At 34.1% G+C, this 24,449-nt stretch overlaps 2 protein-coding genes across 2 annotated transcripts; both read right to left on the reverse strand.

Annotated features, from left to right (window-relative positions):
• Positions 1 to 6,242: 6,242 nt before the first annotated feature.
• Positions 6,243 to 10,397, reverse strand: LOC123545149 (uncharacterized). Its single transcript, XM_045331460.2, has 4 exons — positions 10,249 to 10,397; positions 7,967 to 8,218; positions 7,641 to 7,791; positions 6,243 to 6,898 (listed from the first exon to the last, which is right to left on the reverse strand). The coding sequence occupies exons 1-4, from the start codon at positions 10,357 to 10,359 to the stop codon at positions 6,816 to 6,818; spliced, it is 597 nt and encodes a 198-aa protein (XP_045187395.2). The 5' UTR covers positions 10,360 to 10,397; the 3' UTR covers positions 6,243 to 6,815.
• An 8,819-nt stretch (positions 10,398 to 19,216) lies between these two features.
• On the reverse strand, positions 19,217 to 23,595 carry LOC123545147 (uncharacterized). Its single transcript, XM_053538223.1, has 4 exons — positions 23,439 to 23,595; positions 22,037 to 22,351; positions 20,459 to 20,618; positions 19,217 to 19,473 (listed from the first exon to the last, which is right to left on the reverse strand). Exons 1-4 carry the CDS (start codon positions 23,439 to 23,441, stop codon positions 19,394 to 19,396), a joined length of 558 nt encoding a protein of 185 aa, XP_053394198.1. The 5' UTR covers positions 23,442 to 23,595; the 3' UTR covers positions 19,217 to 19,393.
• Positions 23,596 to 24,449: the final 854 nt, after the last annotated feature.

A 24,449-nucleotide genomic window follows, 5' to 3' on the forward strand; every position in this document is an offset into this window, starting at 1 on the left:
AGAAATATATGGACATTTGTCTTCATTTCAAAGTTTTTTAACTTCAAACCTATGATTTGAAAAACTTATGTACTATCTCTAATTTAATGTGTAATGTATTTTTGTCATTTTTATGCTTAATTTTTTATTAAGTTGAAAATTTCTGTAATAAACAACAAAGTCTCGATTATTCGAAGAATAGGTAATGCTATTGGACTCACCCATTCGTCGGCGTCGGCATCCCGATTTAGCTAAGTTTTTGTATGTAATCTGGAATTTCAGTAACCACTTGTGGGAATAAATTTAAACCTCACAAACTTATCCACTGTGAATAACTGACTTACATTGCACAGATTTCCCTTTTTCGACTTAGCAATTTTTGGTTAAGCTGGTATCACAGTACCCACTGATGGGAATGGACTGAAACTTCGCACACTTGTCAACTGTGATGATCTGACATACACTGTACAGGATCAATAACTCTGTTTTGCATTTTTTTTAAAAAAATATGCCATTTTTTCGACTTATATTTATTCAATTAATAAGGCTGGTGAATAGTTGAGCGTTGCTGTCCACCGACAGCTCTTGTTCATAAACAAATATCTCTTCAGGAGATAAAGGAAACTCATGTAAGGATTATGCAATTGTTTTGGATATTTAAGATCCCATTCAATTATAAAGTTTGTTTGATCTTTTTTTTCAGTAAACGAAGATATTGTTTTTCATTCATCCATTTAAATTGTCCAAGGACAAATGTCGACTCATGACTCATCCTTAAAGGTAAAATAAAGAAGAAGATTTCGGCTGTAAAACAAACAAGAGCTGTGTCTGTTATTATATTCGGTTGATTAAAGAATAAGTAATATTATCAATGTAACATTTTTATTGTGAAAAAGTCATTATGCTGGTGGGAATCAGAGAAATAATATCTGAAAGAACAATAACCAGAACAACTTATAAAAGTATTGCTAGGCTGAAGTTGTGCCCCTTGATCGTATGTAATGTAACATTTGTAAAATTGTAAATAAAACTCTTCACTGTCGGAGTTATATACCTAAATTCCATTCTATAGATGTTTTTCTTAGCAACTCTTGTCTAATTTCACTACATGTATATAAGTCACAATTTTTCTTACTCAGTATTTTCTTTACAAAATGAGAAAAAACCTATCATTAATATCAATAACATTTTATTGCATCAAATCTCCTAGTTTGAGTACATATTTTGTGTAACAGCTATCCTAACTTTAACCAAAGCACTAAAATGTTAACGTGACAGTATACTTTTACAATAAGTTTTGTTTCACAGTTTATTTCAAACAGTCTGTATGTACGTATTTTTTCAGTTGCTCGTAAAATAACAAAATCTCTCACCAGAAAATTGAGTTGCTTTATCTAAAACGATTTTCTTACACATATTCAATATCTAATTACATAGCTCTTCACAACTTAAATAATGAAACTTTCCACATATTCTAAAACACCAATGTTTATTTTGTTATTTAAATATAACAATAATAAAAGATCTACGATTACTCCATGTTGTTGACATATAAAAGTCTCTATACAAATAGATAGATAAAGCAGTAAGTTGTCTCTCTGGTGTGGGCTCCAGTACCATATCACCAGCTATAGTTGCTAACTGGGATAATTTCGACACAACCAGAAAAAATACACTGTTCTCTTCTGTACTTAATCAATACATGGAAATGATTGGGTGGCCCAAAATGCTGCCTCAATGAAAGACAACACCGCTGAGTCAAGTAAGGCCTAATCTTGAAAACACATAAACAGGCGTATTACCTAGAATTATAAACTTTTCTTTTATAAGTGGCCTGCATGCAAGGTATATAGCAGTTATATAAAAATCCAGAAATTGATCCAAAGTGAGGCAGTGATGTACATATTTATCTACAATCATAAAGACTATCACTGACACATTTAAACGTCTGTGAGGTAATAGGTATATGTCGTCGTCTAAAATGAATTACATTACTCTTATTTGGACCAACATAAATATGGTTTTCATTGGTCCATTCCTTAAATTAATAGCATTTCTTTTTTTATCCCCGGACATTGACGTATAGAAAAATGCTGACCTTTTCACCATTGTCAGTATTAACACCTTATCCTTGGGTTTTCAAGTTTACAACTGTTTTAGGGAGGTTTAACATCAAACCTCTACTGTTATAGGTTATATAGCGACTTTTCAGGCTTGATGGTAGAGGAAGACCAAAAACAAACATCTAGGTGAGTAGGTCATGGTAAAGATCATTCAAGATAACTACTGAAATCTGTAATGAAATTATACTGGTGGTCCAAATCTCTTTGCTGTCACCTCAAAAACAAGAAAGTAGGTCAGTAAGTCAGGGTTAAGAATATTAAAGATAAGTTTCGAAATCTGTATCTAAAGTTAACACGTTGTCCAACAGAGCTGCCAAACATAGCTAGACCCATTTCAGAGAACAAATCCTTACCTCATTTTAAAGAATTACGATAAAAGATAATAGGTAAGGGAAGATTTCTCGGAAGCACAGAGCACCACAAACACAGCCCACAACAAAAAGAAGCTGCAACGGACAGTATTACAGACGAGTTGCTTCAAAAATCCTACACGTACATTTTAATTTTATACAAAATATAGACAGAGGGGTAGAAAGGGGTAAGGGGTAGAAAGAGGGATGGGGGAGCGGGGTTGAAGGGTAAAGTATAACAAGGATGAATATACAAAGGGAATGCTACGTTCCTTAATCACAGTTACACTACAACGTAAACCACAGTAGCGCAGGCACGATAACATACTCATAGTAAAGGGAGAGGAGATGCCAAAGCAAGGGAGCGCATTTGCAAGGTAAAAGGATGGGGGCGATAGGGGGAGTGAGGAGAAAGAGGAAAGACACGCTAACAACAAACATGATAACATACGCAACACAAAATACAAGACAGACAGAAAACAAATTGAAAAAAGGGGCACCGCCTTCGAACGATCAGTAACCTATACAAAGGAAACTGGGGGTTTAAACGCGTTTAGGGCATGCCAACCTCGCACTTACCCTATATTCAACAAGTTAGACAACACAATGTAAAAAAATCATTCGCCGCTGAGAAAGGCTCTAACATTAGTGAAAAATACCAGATCATATTAAGTAAAACATAAAAGTATGGTAAATCTGAGGTATAAAACTGAAGGTATTAAAACTGATATAAAAGAAAAACGTAGGGATCATATATCTTCTAAGGAAAATGTCTTTTGTCACATTTGGGTACAGTAAAATCACATCAAAATCACTATGCTGTTATCTGGTAGCACTACTCATACTAAAATTGACTTTCCTTTTACCAAATGCTATATTCTCTCCATTTTTATACCAAAATGTCAAAGTCAAAAATACACCTACAATGAAATTTAAACAAAACTAGAAACACAGGTGCCCCACTCCTGTCACTGCACATGGTTTTATGACTCAACATTCTTTAAGATGTTTTCAACACAAAGTTTTAAGAATTTTATTAGCATTTTTCACTTAGTGAAAGACCATAACAAAGAGAACACCCGGTGAGAAATTTTATAGGCTATAAAAATATCTTCTAATGTTTTATGACTCTAGGTGGTCAAATACATTTTGATTTACATGACACAAATTTATATCCCATTTATACATATGTTGAAAATCGAGGGCCATAACTCTGGTCTGACTGGTAAAAATCCAGACAAAAATCCCATGTACACAACTTCATAGGCGGAATAATATTCCTTTGATGTTTCATGACCCTATGTCATTTGCTTTTTGAAATATGTGCGACACAACTTTTATGCCTTTTCATGCATATATTTTACTAAGTCAAGGGCCATAACTCTGGTCTGACTGAGTGATATCTTTAATAAAACCCCAGATGCACAACTTCACATGCTGAATAATATTCCTGTAATGTTTCACAATACTAGGTCAAATACCTTTTGAGGTACATGCGACACAAACTTAGGCCCTTTGTATTCCTATTTTTGACTAAGTCAAGGGCCATAACTCTGGTCTGACTGTGTGAGATCCAAATTTAAACCCCTGGTACACTGCCTCCTGTACTGAATAACAATCCTTTGCGGTTTGATGACTCTGGGTCAAATACTTTTTGAGATATGAACGACACAAATTGGGACGGACGTACAGAAGGACAGGTGAACGGACAGACGGACGGACAAGAGCAACTCTAAGTGCCCCCGACCCCTTAAAAACTGGGGGAGGGGACACAAAAACAGCTTTATTTTAGACCCCTGAGGCCAGGCCAAGTGAAAAATAAGTGTCAAAACCCTGTCCGCCATGAAGCGATACCAGATGGCATCCACACTGGTTCCTTTATACTAGTCAGACATTGAGAGTAAACAGAGGGCGAAAATAAATACAAGGGCGTTTCTGTCAGATTTGAGCTTAAAACCAAGACCATTGGGAACAACCGCTTTCAAAGAATGCTTTATCGTAAAACAAGTAGTTCCATGCAATTAGCTTAGTTTAGCTGTCTTATCCTCTCACAACCTCCTAAACCTCGGTTACTCATTGCTTTCATTAATATGTAAGTTTTATCCATATATGTGTTTGTTTTAAATATTTCTATAACGTTTTCTTGTCAGAAAAATAGCTGATAGCAAACGTGTATTGCCATATTTAAAAACCGACTTCAAATTAAGTTACTTGTATCTCGCTCACTGCAAAAGCCTTTAGCACTGTATGTATAGATGTATACATGTAAATATACACATAATACAAAATAAACATATACATTATATGTAATAATTAGAAGAAATATATATCTTCTCAGGTCCCAATCACTTAGTTTTTTCTGTAACGTTGAAGGAAGCATAAAAATGCGGACTCTCTACGATATGAACTATTGAGACAATTTGACAGGTGTACGATGTAAGATAAATTACCAGTTGTTTAATATATATAGGAGCTTAATGTGAGACATGCGCGATTGAAATGGGTTAGAACATTTTCCCCGTTCATGACCATGGTTCCTATACTATATTAGAGGTAGGATATGACATGTATAGTGGTATTTTCTTTCTGGTCACTGGGTTAGTAGACTTTTGGCCGTAACTGGTCTGGTGTGTTGTAGTGGTGATTAGTTCGTATATAAATGACTCCACTTGTAATTAGTAATAATTCACACTTGTATCCTCGCGGATCTCACGTATGGGAAAGTCAACTCTGAATTTGATTATATCCCTTGATGCTCACCATCTCTGTAAAATTCACTGTATCATCGAGGTCCGGTTAACTTTCAGAGAGAGAAAATATTGCTTCTCTGGTCCCAATCAGTTAATAAGACTAAATTTGTGAGACATGGTAACAGAGACTGGAGTATATATGCAAATGTTTAACCAGTATGAATGTGTAGTACAATTCGGGTGTGTTTTCATATATCATATACAGTTTTAGTTTCGATGCTGCTTTATATACTATATAAAGCAGCATTATGGTTAGTGAACTTGCTGTAGAATGTGCACGCCCGCGGTCTAGTATCGTGTGTGTGTCACTGTGTGCATACGTGTGTGTGTGTGTGTGTGCGTGTGTGTGTGTGAGAGAGAGAGAAAATATGTGTTCAAACAGTCTCATAAACCCGAGTGCTTTCGGTTTTTAAAGCCTTTTTTAAGGGAGGCATACATCAAAACGTATTTTCCGCCTATATAGTTCGATAAATAAATGCTAACAATTAGTTGTTTGAACATAATATTTTTTCTCATACTCTATAATTTTATTTTTATATTCGTGTATCCTTCTGGTATCCAATGTGTTCGAAAGGCATTTTGTTGATTTTTTTCTTTATTTTCTCACTAATATATATATTATTTACAGTTATTTCATCATGAACATAGATTTTTATAACTTATAAAATTTAAAGTGACTTACTTTCCCAACGTGGCCGAGTGCTGTTAAATAAAATTCTCTATGTGTTTGTACTGTACATAACATGATGTCACCATGACAATATTCATTTACTTACTTACTTATTTAGTTACTTATATGGAACAATTTCAAATCACCCAGAGGGACACAGCCTTTGAACGGCCACTAACAACAACGCTGGGAGTTTAAACCGGTTAAAAGTGCACCATTCACAACTGTGTTCCGAAGTTACATAACAGAATAATTAAAAGTTATCTTCGCCAGGTGATTACCTTGGTTAAAGGAGGCATTCTAGGTAAAACACAAAAATGCTCGTGAAAATAATAAGAATTGGACACGTAAGGAATCACAAACAAATACATTCAATGAGCATAAAGAGGAATGTAATTTGAAGTCAACATTTGAATATCAAATAAGCAACTCCTTCACGTGGTTTACCTTCTAATTTACCATGGTTCAGAGTTCAAATGCACAGGAACTGAAGCACGAGATCGGTTGCCCGAATGGTTAGATATTCAGCATCTGAACAAGAAACCGTAAAATATAACCAATAAACAACAATAAGCATATACAGCGCTACAATTCCTTTTTTGTTTAAATGTAAAACAAAAATGCATCATAATAGAATACACTCAGTCTAGCTCTAAATTGATTGAGACTTAGTTCTATTTTTTACACACATTACATTCACATGGTACATTTCAAGGAATATACTTTTCTAAAACACATTATGAAAGATTAACCCACAGATAACAATACGGTACGGAGATGTTGCTGTTTATAAGAGAGACGAAGGCAATATGTATCAACTATAGCATACCAATTTCACACTTAACCTAAATTCAGCCTTACAAGCGTCAAGCTGTACATAAAATTTGGGTTCATACATTTTTGAAAATCATAATATTTTTACAAAATATTCATTTGTATTTTGTCACCACTCGTCAGTGTCTAAACATTCCGCTATGATCACAGGTGCCATCGCATAGAATTCTTCCTCTGCTATATATCCATCACCTTAAAATACAAAAGAAATTTCTGTTTACTAATAGTCTATATAATGTATATTACAGGCTACTGTTTGGATTAAACGGATGCGAGTCATAATGCGTGAAAGCATTATCAATCTCAGTGTCTATACAAAAGTACTCACAAAAGAACCTTTCAAATGCAAGTTTCGGTGCGTCAAGCCATTGGATATGTCAATTTTAAAGTTTTGTCTTGTCAAAGTTCATATTTGGCGATATTTTGCATTTTCATTCAGGTAAAATCTTAGGCGTATGAGCGCGCACGCGCGTGTGTGTGTATGTGTGTGTGTTGGTGGTTGTGGTGGGGGGGGGGGGGGGGGGGGGGGGGGGGGGGGGGGGGGGGGGGGGGGGGGGGGGGTGCTATGGGGGCAAAGTTCGAGTCGGGGACCAAATATTCATTGAACCCTAACTTCTGACATAAAACTGGTTTAACTGGTCGCTTCTCCCCTAACACTTTAGAATAATTCCTACGTAGTTGATTACTCAGAGGTCGCGTAGAAATCTTCAATGCAAAGTTGATGCATATTTCTTGAAAAAATATTAACATAGACTTAAAAATAAAACTGATTAAAGTTAGGCATACGCTTGTTAAAGATCATGCATAAGATAGTGTTGTTCACGTTCAGAGTTGATTTAAACAAGGTAAACGAATGAAATAAAGTTTCTAAGCTTCACTTTACATCATTTTGACGACTTACTTTTCTCTTACTAGGAAATTTGATTTTACACACCTGGTGTTATGTCCAGATCTTTGAATAGAGCATTGGTCTTTTCATTGTTCCCGAAGATAGCATGCAGTTCTTCCTTAACTATTGTCCCGTCCCGATCGTCATCGTATGTGTAGAAATTACACGGATCTACTTTGAGTGTAATATTGTAATGCTGAAATGGAAAAAAATAAGTACAAGCAAATGAAATGGTGAACGACTACTGGTCAAGCCTAAGTCTTTCCGAAAACTTTATTCAATGTGTATGTGAATCTTTTGTTCAAAATAAGGTTTCATTATTTACTAAACATAATATTTTTTCTATGAATTGAAAAATAACCCAACTGTACCGATTGAACACTCCTTTTTCGAAACCGGAACTCGACACCAGCTTCTACTCCCCAGTTTCCGTTGGTATCTACACCTCCACCCACATGGGCGGAACCCCTATCCCACTCGTGTGTAACAGTCCCATGGATTCTACCATAATTTCTGCGCGCCTGTCCCGTAACTCCGACTGAAGTTCTTCCCCTTCCCCTTCCGCAACTATCCACTGACCAATAGCAGTATGATAATAAAATCATTATCATGCATGTGATTTTCTGAAACAGAGTTATTTCTTCAAACGAATTATCATTCTCAATTTTATACAATAAAAAATTAAATATTATTTTATAAATATATAATAAATATCAAATACCACTTTTTTCATAATACTTGACTCATATACGTTCAGATTTCTATGCTAAATTTGGAATTCATGACGCATGAATAATATTTATAAATAATAAAAATGAAAATTAATTAATGAATCAATTAATGTTAACGAATATCGAGTTTGAGGTCTCATATATCTCAGTAACGAGTGGCATGTATGTACAATGTTTAAGGAATAATACATAGCAGAACCATACGTTAACATACATGTTTTTGTACCTAAGCAATACGTAGATGTTATACTATACTATTACACGCGACGCAACAGTGCTTTAATAGCATTAAAATACGAGAGGAAATACGTCTAGTAGAATAACCTGTCAAGGGAGTTATTCTACACGCCTGAAATATTTCAACTGGTTTTCTTGTGTCATTTTGTTTCTGAAACGTCTTTTATTTAAAAGAGTTAATCAAATGTGGTAGCACTCATTCTCTGCATCTGTATGGCACAAATAAGGTCGCCGTGTTTTAATAAAAGAGTGCGTATAATGTTCACATCATTTATATGTGTTGTGTATTTGAAGAAACGACTGAAATAACTTGTCATATCTTATGTATAAGCAGGAAGGACTATATGTAATAGACCTTCCTGGTATAAGTAAGAAATAAAATTGCGGTTTTGAAGCACTAATTTGAGTATAGAGTTCAAAGTGTCCGAAGCTCTAACACATATATTTCCAATACTTTTTTAAAACCAAATGAAAATTACTCAGACTTAGACTCACACTTGGAAAATATTTTACGCCATATCACATACAGTGATAAACAGTGGAACCTGTATAATCCGAACATGATCAGACCTGAAGAGAAGTTCGGATTAGAGGGATTTTCTGATTAGAAAGGTTTCTATTTCTGTCCGAAAATTTATGCTGCTTGTTATACATGATGTGCATATCCATCTTGTGAATGGATTAATAAACATAATTTATGTATAAGCAACATATAGCTATGTTTAGAGTGGTGTCTATTTTCATATTAATTTAACGATTCAATATCAGTTATGAGCATTGACGTAACAATACCCACATTACGTAGGAGGTAGCTGAAAAGAGAACATTGTACTTGTCTGGTTATTCTAATGATTCGGTTTAGTACCACTTACAGGGAATCAAATACCTGAACTAAATGAACAAATTGCCCAAAAACATGCGAGGAAGGTACAGAATTAACTTCAAGGATTTTTTACTTTTAAAGTACTTATCACAGGTATATCTATTCTTATAAATTCCTGTTCAAACAATTAACTTGCATCTTTCAAGCCCATCATAATTGCATGCATCGACAAAGCAAACATATGACTTTTGAATTTCAATGTTAGGGAACCTATTGTTAGTTGACATCTTTTTGAAGAGCGATAATTAAAACTGTAAACATACTAAAAAGTGTCAAATATGAGGAAGTTTATACCAGAAACATTGATAATTATGACATAGGTTCGGTTTAGAGAGGTAAAGTCTTATGTAATTTTATACACAAGTCTCAAAAGGTTTTTCGGTTTTCAAAGTAGAGAGGGTATTTTTGCAATACAGAAAGAATAAGAAAGAAAGGTTTGCAGACTGGAGAGGTTCGGATTAAGGAGGTTCCACTCCTCTTTACCTCTGCATACAATACCTGAGCATGACTTGAATAAAGCCTTTTGGAATGAATAAAACATTGCAGTTATCAATTATCTGTATTTCAGTCTAATTTTTCTTTAAAAGATAATAGGTAAGGGTAGATTTCAGAGCACCAAAAGAAACATTCATCTACATAGAATAAATAATATTAATGCAAAATAGAACGAATACATTGAGAAATTGTAATGTCTTCCATTGGAATGAAGTACGCGTCATAAGATTACATTTTACAAATTTCATATTACAATGTTCAATTAGGTTAAATTATTCAATGAATGTAAAAAATAAATTGGACTTACCATAATTACGTTCATTCCTTTGACTACTTCCTGGTAAGGAGAAGCTGCTGTCTTTGATCCTGTAATAAATGAACGTTGGGCGACATGAACACTCCCTATAAATAGGTCCATTCTACAAACCTTGAATCATTTGATTGGTCATTATTGAACGCGTGATGCTGACATAAGATGTATTTTTTAATCAAGATGAGCTAATATATCCACCAGTGATACAGTAATAGTAATAATGATAATAATAATGATAATATAACAATAATAATACTAAAACTAACAACAATAACAACACAATAATCACGCTAATAATAAAAAACAAAAACAACAATAATAAAAAAATTATAATGACTATACATTACAAAATGATATCAATTTTATTATAAGAGGATAGCATATTCGGCTATAAGCCATCCTTTGAACTTTAAACATACATATTTACTAGGAATACGTACATTTTGAAAAGAAGGTTTAAAGTGACTCCTTAATCTACTTGAATTTTCTAGAAACAACATTTATTAGTGTTCTTCCAGCCTCAGAGTAGTGGCCGAACAGCAAGCAAAATGAACTGCTGTAATGCTTTAGTGCAAATTAATAGCGTTAAAAAGTTTTGATTTGGTTTTAAGGAAATAGTAAAGATAATTTAATTCACCGACATTCACTACTGGCCTTTTGTGGCAATATTACTTCATAAACTTCTTGAGCATCGAAAATTTCCTTTATTATGAAAAGTTGTTAAGACGATTGTGAGAAACACTATAGTTTTAGTGATCAGTTATTTGACAGTTGATAGGGTCTGACGGGGCAGACGGAAAACTCTCAGACTGAACTGATTTGATGCTTGTCATTTGTCCAGTTCTTTTTATCTCTTGTTGCTTTGCAAAATATTTTCAGTACATTTTGGTGCCTTAAGTATAGTACGTTTCCTGGTGTTGATGTCTTTTATTACACTGTGACTGTGAATGGATATGGTTAAGATAACGAGTGATTTTATGCACATTTAAACGGTTTTAGCTTCCCGTTTATTACAATCGACAACTCAAAGGCGGTGTCCAATGGTTATCCTTTCTTCATATAATGGTTATGCCGAAAACTAAAACCATGGTGTATGGCAATCGCAGCTCTTCGTGCACTGCTCCAAAGCTTTGGAACTCACTGCCCGTCAAGGTCAGGGAAACTGACACGCTAGCTGCCTTTTCAAAAGCCTGCTAAAAACGCTCTTCTTTGTACAATATTTTGTTAACTGACCGATACAATGATGTTTGTTTTTCTTCTCCATAAAACGGCGGCGTAGAACAGTATTTTATCCTATGGTCACTTAAATACTTTTAAATATGTATGTATGTTTATCTTGTTTAATCTATACGTTTTACATTTATGCTTTTTGTTTATGTGGAATGCATTATTTTTGTATGCGTATTTGTTTGTATTTTTGCAATTTTTCTGTGAAGCACTTGAACGTGTACATGTGCATTATAATAATAATAATAATGATATACCCTTTAGATACATATCTACACTTATGTTAAACGGTTTTAGCTTCCCGTTTATTACAATCGACAATTAAAAGGCGGTGTCCAATGGTTATCCTTTCTTCATATACCCTTTAGATACATATCCAGACTAATGTTAAGCTGGGTGGGGAGTAGGGACGCGTTTTTGGTACAGAAAATTGAATTTCATGCGACATTTCTTGAAAAATCTTTGATATGTTTTGTAGACCAAACCTGTATGAAGGTTCATGTGAAGTTTAGCGTAATTTGACCTATTTATTTTACCACGACAATCAGAAAATATATTTTGCTCCATTATATAATAGAAGATATCTATAAATATTTTGAAAACCGTTATTGAAGTTTGTAAAAGCTGATTCTAATCTTAATTTAGTATGCAATATAAAGATATTGTTCCAAATAAACGATGAGAAACTAAGATAGAACGATGGTATCAACGTAAAAGTGTGCGTGTATCCTTAAATTATTCAGCTAAAATATAATAAACGTTTAACATAGAAAATGAATGGTATGTTACATATTTTTAAAGTAAAACATGCTTTTTTGTTGTTGTTGTTTTGTATTTAAATGTTTTGTTTAAAAGAAGAGAATATATTGCCTCGCCAAAGCAAACAGTAATCGCCGTGATCGATTGACTTCCTATTTCTCAGACCATCTGTATACATTCTGAAAGTTTTGTTCGGACTCTTGCATAAGTTATTTTTAGACTCGAAACAGCTAACACACTTTCATATAACATGATTCTCTAACGCCAATATATTTATGGAATACAACAATACAATAAACATGAGTCAGAAGATGTTTTGATCAAATCACGAGCCATCAAATCATATAAGAAAGTGAAAGTAAAATTAATTAAATCGAGCGACCAGTAAAAACAAAATAATTCGAAGAGCCATTCAAATGAAGTACTTCAAGTCTACATGCATTATTTGAAATTCTTCACCCATAAGAGTGTTTCGTGCAGTCGTACTTCAAGAGAAAAACGGGAAGTATTAATGTTTTCCTCTTGTCTTCTTATCTTTTTAAGATATAAATATTAATTTCTAGCAAAAGGAAGAAAATATTCTCACGATTACGAAGAGATTACTTTCGCGAAAGGAGAGTACCTACTTCTGATGTTGTAAAAAAAGTGTGGTCTCAACCATTCTTTATGTAGTCATATGTTCTTATACTTGTGCATTAGGTATATGTGTGCATTGAACTTTTTCATCTCATTACAAAGTTGCCTTGATATTTTTAGTGAAAAGATTAGATCTTTCGTTATTTTTTATTTAGTTTTCATTGATGTTTGCCGTTTAAGTCGGTTTGAATATGTTACGTAAAAAGAAACTTGGTAAAACTGTTTTTAGATTTTGTATATGGCCAGCTTTTGGCAGACGTCACGTGTACGTTTGTTTTTGCAAATGTATGCTTCTTCGCGAAATAGGCAAACTGTCTCCGGTCTGGCACAATAAGATTTCAAATTGCCATATAGACGTTATAAAAATTAATCAAGAGTAAATTATTTGTTGGATAGTATTTTATCATAGCTTAGAGACTATGTGCAATGTTTCCTTATATTACTGGCAGCAAGTTTAGCGAATAACGTCTCTCTATTCTGTTTTTGCAATGAAAGCAAATTCAAGGTTGATGAGCTACGAGTTAATTATATGTTGTTTGAATTGCCCTTGAATATATCTGTCATATCAGGTAGTTTTAGTACCGCATGTATACATATTTTTACACAGGTATATTACAGCCTAAAATAGGATCTTTAGCTGCATGTAAGGTTTACTGTATAGAAAATGGAACTTTTAAGTCTTGTTCATATAACAAAATACAATCATAGATCATACAATAATGGAGTCAGTCGCGCAGTGATTAGCAGGTTGGACTACAAGACAAGCGGTCCGGGTTTGATTCCTGGTCGCAGCTGATATCCCGACTAGTGGTCAGTACTGGGTGATTTACTTAAATTGGTACTGTTTCCAGCAGTATCGGCCTAGACTGGATGTAAGGGAGGTAAACATGACACCTGCTATCTAGTGCTTAGTTCTGGGTGATTTACTTAAATTGATACTGTTTCCAGCAGTATCGGCCTAGACTGGATGTAAGGGAGGTAAACATGACACCTGCTATCTAGTGTTTAGTTCTGGGTGATTTACTTAAATTGATACTGTTTCCAGCAGTATCGGCCTAGACTGGATGTAAGGGAGGTAAACATGACACCTGCTATCTAGTGCTTAGTTCTGGGTGATTTACTTAAATTGATACTGTTTCCAGCAGTATCGGCCTAGACTGGATGTATGGGAGGTAAACATGACACCTGCTATCTAGTGCTTAGTTCTGGGTGATTTACTTAAATTGATACTGTTTCCAGCAGTATCGGCCTAGACTGGATGTAAGGGAGGTAAACATGACACCTGCTATCTAGTGCTTAGTTCTGGGTGATTTACTTAAATTGATACTGTTTCCAGCAGTATCGGCCTAGACTGGATGTAAGGGGGGTAAACATGACACCTGCTATCTAGTGTTTAGTTCTGGGTGATTTACTTAAATTGATACTTTTTCCAGCAGTATCTGCCTAGACTGGATGCTTGGGGAGGTACATATGACGCCTGCCGTGGGCTTCGCTGGAAATAAGTTGTTCCATCTATTCAAGGTGGGGACTTTCGTCGACTACCCACGTTAAACAAAACAAGAAACGTTATATTATTATAAATAAATAAGCGGAAGTATTTTCAACAAAAATATTATGGTTTGTTACAGAGAAAGGAAGTGCTAAAGCGCTCAATTACTTATAACAATCACACAGCCAATGAAAAAAAACGAAAACATTTACTTTATGATGAAGGACCAATGATAAAAAATACCAGACGCTTAATTGATAACTCGTTAATTGTATTAGTGACGAACATGTTGTCGTGATTCAGGAAAGAGCAGCTATTTATACCTTCGTTTTCCATTATAGGGTCTTGACAAGTGCCTTTTTTGAAATTATTTTATATCTCTTAAATAATTTGGTAATCTTTGATAATCTGAACATCTTTAAGAACCAAGAAACAACACATTCGTGGTGCAACAACATGCAAATAAAACGAAAAAAGAAATTCATCTTAAAATGAGATAAAGTTTTATTGATTATTTATAATCTTCAGTTATTTATACAATACAGGAAATATTCCTCAAAAGAAATATAAGCCAAACATTTAAGGACGGCTTCCTTCAGATATTAATTAAACAAAGCGTTACAAATATATCTTAAATAACATCAGTTAAACGAAATATTAGTATCATTTCTTAATTCATATGCATGCATTACATAATAAAGCAGTTCAAGAAGCATGTTATAGGTAATTACCGCAACAGTTTGTGAATGTCGAGCAAGTATTGGTGTTATTCAGCATCCCACCCTTCTGTAGTAACATTAGCTCGACTACTCAAAGAATAGATAGAGCTATCGGACATACCTAGGCGTCGGCGTCCCGATTTGGTTAAGTTTTTGTATGTAAGCTTGTATCTCAGTAACCACTTTTTGGAATGGATTGAAATTTTACAAACTTATTCAGTGTGATACACCGAGTTACACTGCACAGATTTCATAACTCTATTTTGCTTTTTCACAAAATTATGCCCCCTTTTCGACTCAGAAATATTTGGTTAAGGTCTTGTATGTCTCTCAGTACCCACTTATGGGAATGGATTGAAACTTCTCACACATGTTACATAACTCTACTTTTCATTTGTGCAAAATTATGACCCGTTTCCGACTTAGCAGTTTTATATGTAAGCTGGTATCTCAGTACCCAGTGAGAATGAAATGAAACTTCACACACTTGTCCACAGTCATGAGCTGATATGTGCTGTGTAGGTTCCATTTTTTACATTTTTGTAATATTATGCCGCTTTTCGACTTTTATACTCTTTCAGTTGACAAGGCTGTTTAAAAGTCAATCACTGCTGTCCTCCGACAGCATTTGTTGTTTTACGAATCCCCTGTGAACGAGATACACACATTTGGTGTTCAACCTCTTTTATCTCCAGTGCCGACGAGTTTATTTAAGAATTATGTTTGACTGTATGAAATTGTTTAGAAATTCTATTTTCTGAATTTTGACACCAATGTTCTGAATTTAAACACCCAAAATGCTTTCTGAAAAAGACGGCAAATTACAAGCCTACCTGCACTCGATCACCAATTGGAAATAGTTACATTTACCTAATATTCAAAAATAGTTCATGAAGGTTGTACTCTTACTGGGTACTTTTAATGAAAAATAGATTTGAACATGTTACAAATAAGTTTTATAGGTGTACAGGGCGTCAAAATATTTCTAAACATTACTGAAGTTTATTATCAAATAAGTACTGTTCATTTAGAACAACATGCAAGTTGAGCAAGTCGATATTAACGCGAATATTAAATGATATGGGTAAATGAAATTTGAAATCAAGAAAATGTTTGCGTTTTATTTACGTACAGATCATAGTCAGAACGACGGCCGTGTTCACACATATGAAATATAAAAGATAAACCTGTCTAATTGAAACGTTGTTGTGAATAGTCAATACAAACTATTTATTTGATGTATATACATCTTGGCTTGATCCGACAAACTTGCATATAGAGACAATATATTTTTTGCCGATTTTTTTAAAAAAAAAAAAAAAAAAAAAAGGTTAGTTTTTTTGCAAAAGTTAGTCAGCGGTTCGTTTATTATGCTACTACTTTTCAGCGTAACCGACACAGAAAGATCTATGGCTATGACCTAAATTTGAAAGGTATCCGCATTCACTTCAGAGACAAGAGAATGACACATATAGACATAAATAGATTAAAGAAAGCCCTTGCCCTATAGCATTTATACCCATTTGTAACAGGATTCAACAAGCGTCGTTTCTATGCGATTTTGACTCAATTGTAACTTTCAATGACCTGTCCCTGTAACCCGTGACATATCATCGATTGCAAACTTTCATTTGTGTGTAAATTGCATAAGCCAGACGGTTCTCAGTCACCTGCTTATTGCGCAGAAAGCAAAGTAAAGAAACTACATTGTACTCAAAAGCATTTTAAATGTTTTTAAACAAGAACCCTCCAATTGTAATACCGGACCGTCCAGACTGTCGGAATAACTCAAAGCTGTAGTGTATAGGCTAAATTAGCCTGCTATATGATCGTAACCTGTATGTAAGAATAATTTTGCGTCGGCACGTTAAAATCTTATACCTACCATGTTGACATATTATTGAGATTTTGTTTCAGAATGAAATATGCGCAAGCCTCCACTAGCGCAAGCCACTCCGCATCTTTATACCTAGATAACTACGCTCAAGTAGCTCCAGCCAAGATAACTGACTGATACGCAAATGTATGTCAATCGTCGTTAAACAACACGTGTACAAGGAACACAAATGCACATTGTGAATTAAATAAACAATGCAAATGTGAACCATTGTACGATTTCATAAGATGTCTTTCATTCTTCATTTCGAGTTTTATCGTATAACTGTCACATTCTATTTTTGTTTGTTTACATTTCTACTCCTAACGTGTCCACACGGCCTAAGATCATTAGGGCAGTTCGTCCAAGTTTTTTTTTCTGTAACGTTGACGGCACAATAAAATATGCAGAGTGTCTCTGCGATATGAAACATTGGGCAAGTTCACATTGGAGCTCTAGAGAAGTCTAGGCTGTTGTGCAAATGATACTTGCTCCCACCAGTAAAGTAAATTTTAGGGATTGAACTAATTCCAATATAAACTTTTTGGTGTGGAATTTGTAGTATGTCAGAAAGTGAAATGCAGAAAAATGTCTTAGAAATACCATGGTATTGCATCTGGAAGTTCGAATTTACGTCTAAAACGCATTGTGGCTGTAACTGTGGACCATATGCTGTCTTCTTCTACTACTGGTATCCTTTAGCATAAATGTTTGCTTTGAATATCAGAAAAAAAAAGATTTTAAGAATTCTAGCCAGATCTGGTAGGCTACGTTTAGTATTTTACCATTTTTGTCAAAGAGCGTCTGTGTGTCTAAATTCAGAACACAGAATTTCCAACCAAATTTATACATACATGTTTCTAAAACTAACTCATCGGCATTGGAGTTTTAAAGGGTTGAACATCAAACATGTGAATCTCAAAGTCAGATACAAGAAAAACAAAACATTTGTGGGGGATTTGTAAAATGAAAATGAATTCACAATGCCGCTGCAGATGGGTAGGGTACTTGATAATATTAGTAAACACGACACTGATAAGCAGTCACAGCAACTATTAACTAAAATATTTCTTGAACTGCTTTATTATGTAATATATTCACGGGATTAAAGAAATGTTACTAGTATTACGTGTAATTGATTTTATTTTAGATAAATTTGCAATACTTAGTTTAACTTATTTAGAAGGAAGCTTCCTTTAAATCAACTAATTTTCTGAGTTTTGGTTTGGACTTCTTTTGATGACATTTATCCTGTTGCATAAATAACTGAAAATTATAATTCATCAATAAATCCATGTTGGAATGAGTTTCTGACGTTATTTTCATTATATGTTATATATCCGGTCTATTATATTTTACCTAGGGGTAGGATACATGTACAGTGGCATTTTCTTTCTGGTCTGGCGCCAGTGATTTTAGCTTTTAATTAATAAAGTCCGTCTGCTAGAATATTTTTCTTTTATTGAATAAGTTATACGGTTAAAATATATAAGATACTCATATAGAAAAAGATAAATAAATAAATAAAGAAAGAAAGTAAGTAAGAACAATCCTCAAGAAAAAGACAATTGTTGTCCTTTATTTATTCATCTTTGTTTGAATCTGATTTAATGATTGATAAGTACATTTGAAGTGTATGATAAGTATATCTAAAGTGTATAATAATGAGAAAAAGTCAGGATGGTTAGTCACTTTAATGTTTTATATTCAATTCTCTTGAGAAATAATTGTCATATTTTGTCGTGCTGTCAATGAATTTAGAGGCTTACTTATGCCGGGACATTTTAAGTGTTGCAATCCATTTGTCCACTTGTTTAACTTAAAATGTTTATTTACAATTAACAGAATATTTAATAGTGTATCCATGGTAGGCTTATGTAAGTAGTAAACATACTTAGCTGTATAGGAGGAAAATAATATGCTTATACGGAAGTATTAAAGCGTGCAGTTAAACAGAAAATAATCAGTCAAATAATATAACGATCTGGTTTTGTTGGAATATATTAAAACACGTTTCCGCAACTAAAAGCTCTTTTTTCAACATATTGTTCCAAATAGCTTAGAACGAAATTGCACCTTCATAACAATAATAATTGAACCAATGCGCTTTAATGTTTCCAGACTCGAATCCCTTAATTGTAAAAGCCAAAGGAAATAAAACATTTAGGATATGAAATTTTCGGGTCTCGCTAAATTTCCTGAATGGAATTTGGTTTAAAACAATTGGTGGACTTCATTCCAACTATAACAAATCAATTGACCTGCTTCAGCAGTGTATTTTTATTTACTTGATGAATGCTATATATGTGAACATAACAAATATTTTTGAAGATAATTAGCTAACAAGAATCCTTTTTGTTGTTGTTGTTATGTTTATTAGACACCATCTTCATACTAAATGCAGCTTCTTCAGAAATGTGGAAGAGTTTGCTATTACTTCTCAGTGTCCAAACAATCAGCTATGATCATAGGTGCCATGGCATAGAATTCCTCCGGGTTTATCCCTTCGTCATCTGAACAAAAAGAGGCAAAGTATGAAAACAACGTTAGGATGACTATAGCATTCAACAATGTTACTGTATTCAACAAAACTAATTGTTTCAATCGGGTAGGATCAAAATACGCATATATAATACTTAGATAATTATCAAATGAATTAAGAAATTGTACACACTAATTAATTAATTATAATAATTACGATACGTAATGCCACATGAACAGAAACAGTCAGGTTTGATAAGCTGATGGTCTACGTTGCTTTGATAAATGTTACTTGGAGTAATTTTCTATGCATTTATTATTGAACTGTTTAGAATTTTTATTTTCAAAATTATGTACTTGCTGCACCGTGGAATTAATAAAACATGCTTTCAAAACTCAAATGAAATTGCTTTTTTTTTTATCTTAAATGTTCATTTTCAATGTTCGTATTACACGTATCGTTTTAACAGATCTTCTGTAGGGGCCTCCGTGGCCGAGTGGTTAATGTCGCTGACTTCAAAGCACTTGCCCCTCATCGATGTGGGTTCGAGGAGCGTTGAATTCTTCATGTGAGGAAGCCATCCAGCTGGCTTACGGAATGTCGATGGTTCTACCCTGGTGCCCGCTCGTGATGAAATAATGCACGGAGGGGCACCTGGAGTCTTCCTCCACCATCAAAGCTGGAAAGTCGCCATATGACCTAAAATTGTGTTGGTGCGACATTAAAACCAACAAAAAAGATCTTCTGTAAACGATATCTGGAGGACCACAGGTTTCCCTCTGGGCATTATGTCATACCGGGCAGTAACCTGGGTAAAATAACCAAGCTTCTTTAAGCCAATTGGATGTTTTCCTCCAATAAAATTTATACTCATTAAGCGAGGGTTCAAGGGGCAAGTGATTCGAAGAAAGTGACGTTAACCATTTGGCCACAGACGTCCTTGTAAAAGTCAGTTTAACTTTAGCATCAATTTAAGTACTTGCTACTGAATAAATAAGCGCACTGCTTATACAAACCTTTTGTAACATCAAGGTCCTCAAACAGAGCGTCAGTCTTTTCATTGTCGCCGAAGATAGCACGTAGTTCATCTTTCACGATAACACCATCTCGGTCATCATCGTAGGTGAAGAAATTACAGGGATCGACATACAGTGTGATATTGTAATGGTTTCCGTTCTAATAAAAGAAAACATTCATTTACAAATTGCTATAGTCCACCTGGGATAATACTTTGTTTACAAACATTAATCGGAAGAGTCAAACACAGCAAAATAGGTAAGGGTTGTGACAATAATAGCATTTATTACTACTGAAAAATGCGAAGGAAAAGCAAGAGCGGGACTAGTACAGTGGTAAGATCACAGGAACTTTACAACTACGACACTTTTATTGCGGGTTCGAATCCAGGTGGAGAAAGTATTTTTAACATTTTGTTGCTTATGTTTTTGCACGAGTTTTTCATGTTATTTACCTTTTTCTTATGTGTTACCTTCACTGAAAAAACTGCGAACATGTCAAGACAATCGAGGAAAAATACTGGGCTGCTGACATTGTTATTGACAAGGAAATGGAAAAAAACACTTGAGTTTCAGGTTACAAGTGACTCGGCGACAGACACTGCCTCTGAATCTGATGGTTGGTCTCCTTGTAAAGACACAACCGTTGAATGTACTGATCTTTTGTAACTATTGTTAGATATTGTAATTACATACATGTACCATGTTGACTTTAATACTACACGTCTCATGAAATGCTTATTGTTATTACAAATGATTTCATGAAAGATGAAACAATAAATAAATAAATAAAATAAAATAAATAGATAAATAAAGGATAAGCAATAAATAAATAAAATTAAAAACAAAATAATAAAAAAAAAAACCTTCGTCGTCTGGGTTCGAACCTATATCTGTCCATAACAGAAACTGTTACAAAAAACAAACGGACGCCTTACCACTACACCACCAAGCCATTCAGAATACAAAACGTAAAAATAAGTACTTATTACTTTATATACCATTATTTTTTATAATATACCTGACTACCCTATTATTAGTTATACCAAAATTTCCCGCGTTTCGTGTTATCCTGGGAGGATTATACATAACAACATAACTAATACACAAACAATGTATAATAATGCAGCGTTACTGCTTGACAACAATATTAATAAAGTAAAACATTACTAAGAAATGGCCAAGATGTCTTGATTCAGTGTTGTTATATTTTCTGGGCGTTTGGGATCATGGAGTCCATTCACCATATGTGTAATAGAGTTCCGCTTAGGCCGGTGCTAGGGGGCGTGAGAGGTGTTGCACATTTCATTTCCTCCCATGAACAGACTCTATCAAACCGAGTCTGCTATTATTCTTCTTGGTTGCATGCTTTGCTTCCAAAGGATCTTTTTACAGATTCTATTCATTCAAAATGCATTCAATTATTTCCTAATGGCAATTAATTAGTTGTTTGTATAAAGAAGTGTCAGCCTTTTCTGATGCTATACAAAATGCCGAAAACTGCATTCATATGTAAAGACCTAGTTTATACTCTTTAACATATTCATCAACCATAACTTATAAAAATGTCTGGCTTACCCATTTAGCACTTCTTTTACGAAATTCCATGGAAAATCTAGCGCCAAAGCCAAAATTTCCATCGTTATCAATGGTTCCAGTGATAGAGCTGTTCCAGTTATCCTCCCTGTGCTCTAATCCAGCCCAGGTCCTATAAAAATCGTCGATATCGTACTGGCCCACGTCAAAAGTAGTTCTTCCCGAAGGACTTGAAAAGGAACGTCTTACATAATTCGGAAATCTTGGGTAATCTGAACGTCTCGAAGGACCAAAAAACCAGCCATTTGCCGCGCAACAACTGGCAAATACAAGAACGACTGTCGAAATTCCTGTCTTCTGGAAAAGAAAATTTCATAATAAAATGATGGTAATCAATTGGAAAAAGCTTGAATTGTCAGGATTATATGGCGTCAGATATTAAGATATGTTTATTGATATAAGATATAATTAGAGTTTCAAGCGCATACGATACTCATTTGTTACTAATGAGGACATATATTTAGAGTTTTATCAGGCGGTTGGCGTCACACTAAAAAAAGACAAAAAAAAGAAAAAAAAAGAAACAAAACAAAAACATAAAAAAAAACTGAATTTGAGCATATTAGTACATACATCCTTTAAGCAAAATTTCGCAATTCTCGATAATTTATGCATATGCATTTTAAAATTGTTGTCCAACGTACAAGGTTTTGACACATAGGGTTTAATTATGGTCTTATGTTTTAGTTCGGTGTCCTACATTTAGGTATGATATTTTCCAGTTTGTTGCCAAACACGATGTACCAGCTGTAAAGATAAAAATTTAATATTGAGGTGAAAAGATCTGCCTCTTTATCAAGAACCAAAGGTTAGCCTGTGCTTGAAACAAAAACTAAACATTATCTTATGAGCATCTTTCATTAAAATGGTTTACATTTAAATACTTATTTTAAATGTATAAAATCCTCAGCAAAGGAATATATAAACTACATGTGTCAGTAGAGCTACATTCACAATTTAATTCCATGTATAACAGTTACTTAATTAAATAAAACTTACAGTCAGTCGTTTTAGTGGTGTAATACATTTGTACTGTTTTTAGCTATACAAGTATTAGATATGTGTAATCTAAAACCTAACATACATGGGTTAAATGTATGAATACATAAATATTAATAAGTAACAATTCGTATTTTTAAATATGAACTTGGGTCTTAAGTCAGCATTATATTTTGAGTATCAAAGCTTCTAATTAGACCTGTTTTGACATCTTATCCTAAATAACCTTAAAATCTGTAAAATCTGTTTAATAAAGTAGAAACAACAAGTATCAAAAAGCCTTCGCAGCTAAAGTTTATACTTTCATTGTTAAATTCAAATATCAAAATTGTTTGCAGTTTGCTTCTTAAATACGACTTAGCGAGGTAAATCATATTTTACTTACCATTTTTCTGTCCTTTTTTTTAAAAATAATTCCTAAGACGGAGAAATTGCAGTCACTACTCTCACCGAGCTAGGAAGTAAACAAGATGAGCTGCTTTAAGTAGGGCTTCAATACGAATCATTGGTCGTGTATCAGTCACGTGGTGTTGTCGTACGAAGAAACAATTCTATTTTTTTCCTAGAAAGTCAGTCTTATCTCTTACGTCTTGTGAGATCTTATTTTTTTTCTAAAGTAAATAGTGTTGAATCTTTTATACTGATCTGGTAAATAGTCGTGTTATGGTGACATATGAAATCGCAAAATTCATGGTTTCATACTTCACGATTTCGTGTGTAATAAATCGGGAAGTAGTTTAGGTTGAAATTTCTTTTAGTTACAGTATATCGTGTGTTTTTGTATTTTGTAAATGTATGAGGTAAAGCTTCAATAATCAGGAAGCAAGTATTTGTAGTTACAGAAAAAGAATAGTTTGTCTCTATCAACACCATGCATTAGAGATGATACCGGTTTAAAGGACACTGGCACCAGACCTGAAGTTAAATGTCGTTGTTTTTGATTCTTGATTTTGTATCTTGGTTTCCCTCATACTTACACGTACCTACCCTCCCCCACCAACTCTGCCCTGTTCCATTCTACTTTAGAGCTGCATGTTTCTCGGAAACTGCTAGGTCGAATGCTTTCAAACTCAGACACAAGTCTTTTCTTTCATGACACGAAGGCAAATAACAATTCTTGCTTTTTGTCTTATGATAATGCTCCGAAAACTTTGCTTGTTGACTTTCTTGGCAAAAGTCACCCTTCAGCCTGACATAATGATTAACGACAGCATATTACTCATATCTTTCATTTGACATCTCTTGTCTTTAACGTGAGACAACCGTCCATCCAAATGCCTCTTCTTACCTTAAATTATGCTCTGAAGGGCACATATGGTATTCTTTGGAGCAATTACTGCTATTCTCAGGTAGGGCATTGTGGCTGTGTTAGTGACAGTTACACCTAATCGCTGTG

This window comes from Mercenaria mercenaria, chromosome 1, assembly GCF_021730395.1.
Source record: "Mercenaria mercenaria strain notata chromosome 1, MADL_Memer_1, whole genome shotgun sequence".
Taxonomy (NCBI): domain Eukaryota; kingdom Metazoa; phylum Mollusca; class Bivalvia; order Venerida; family Veneridae; genus Mercenaria; species Mercenaria mercenaria.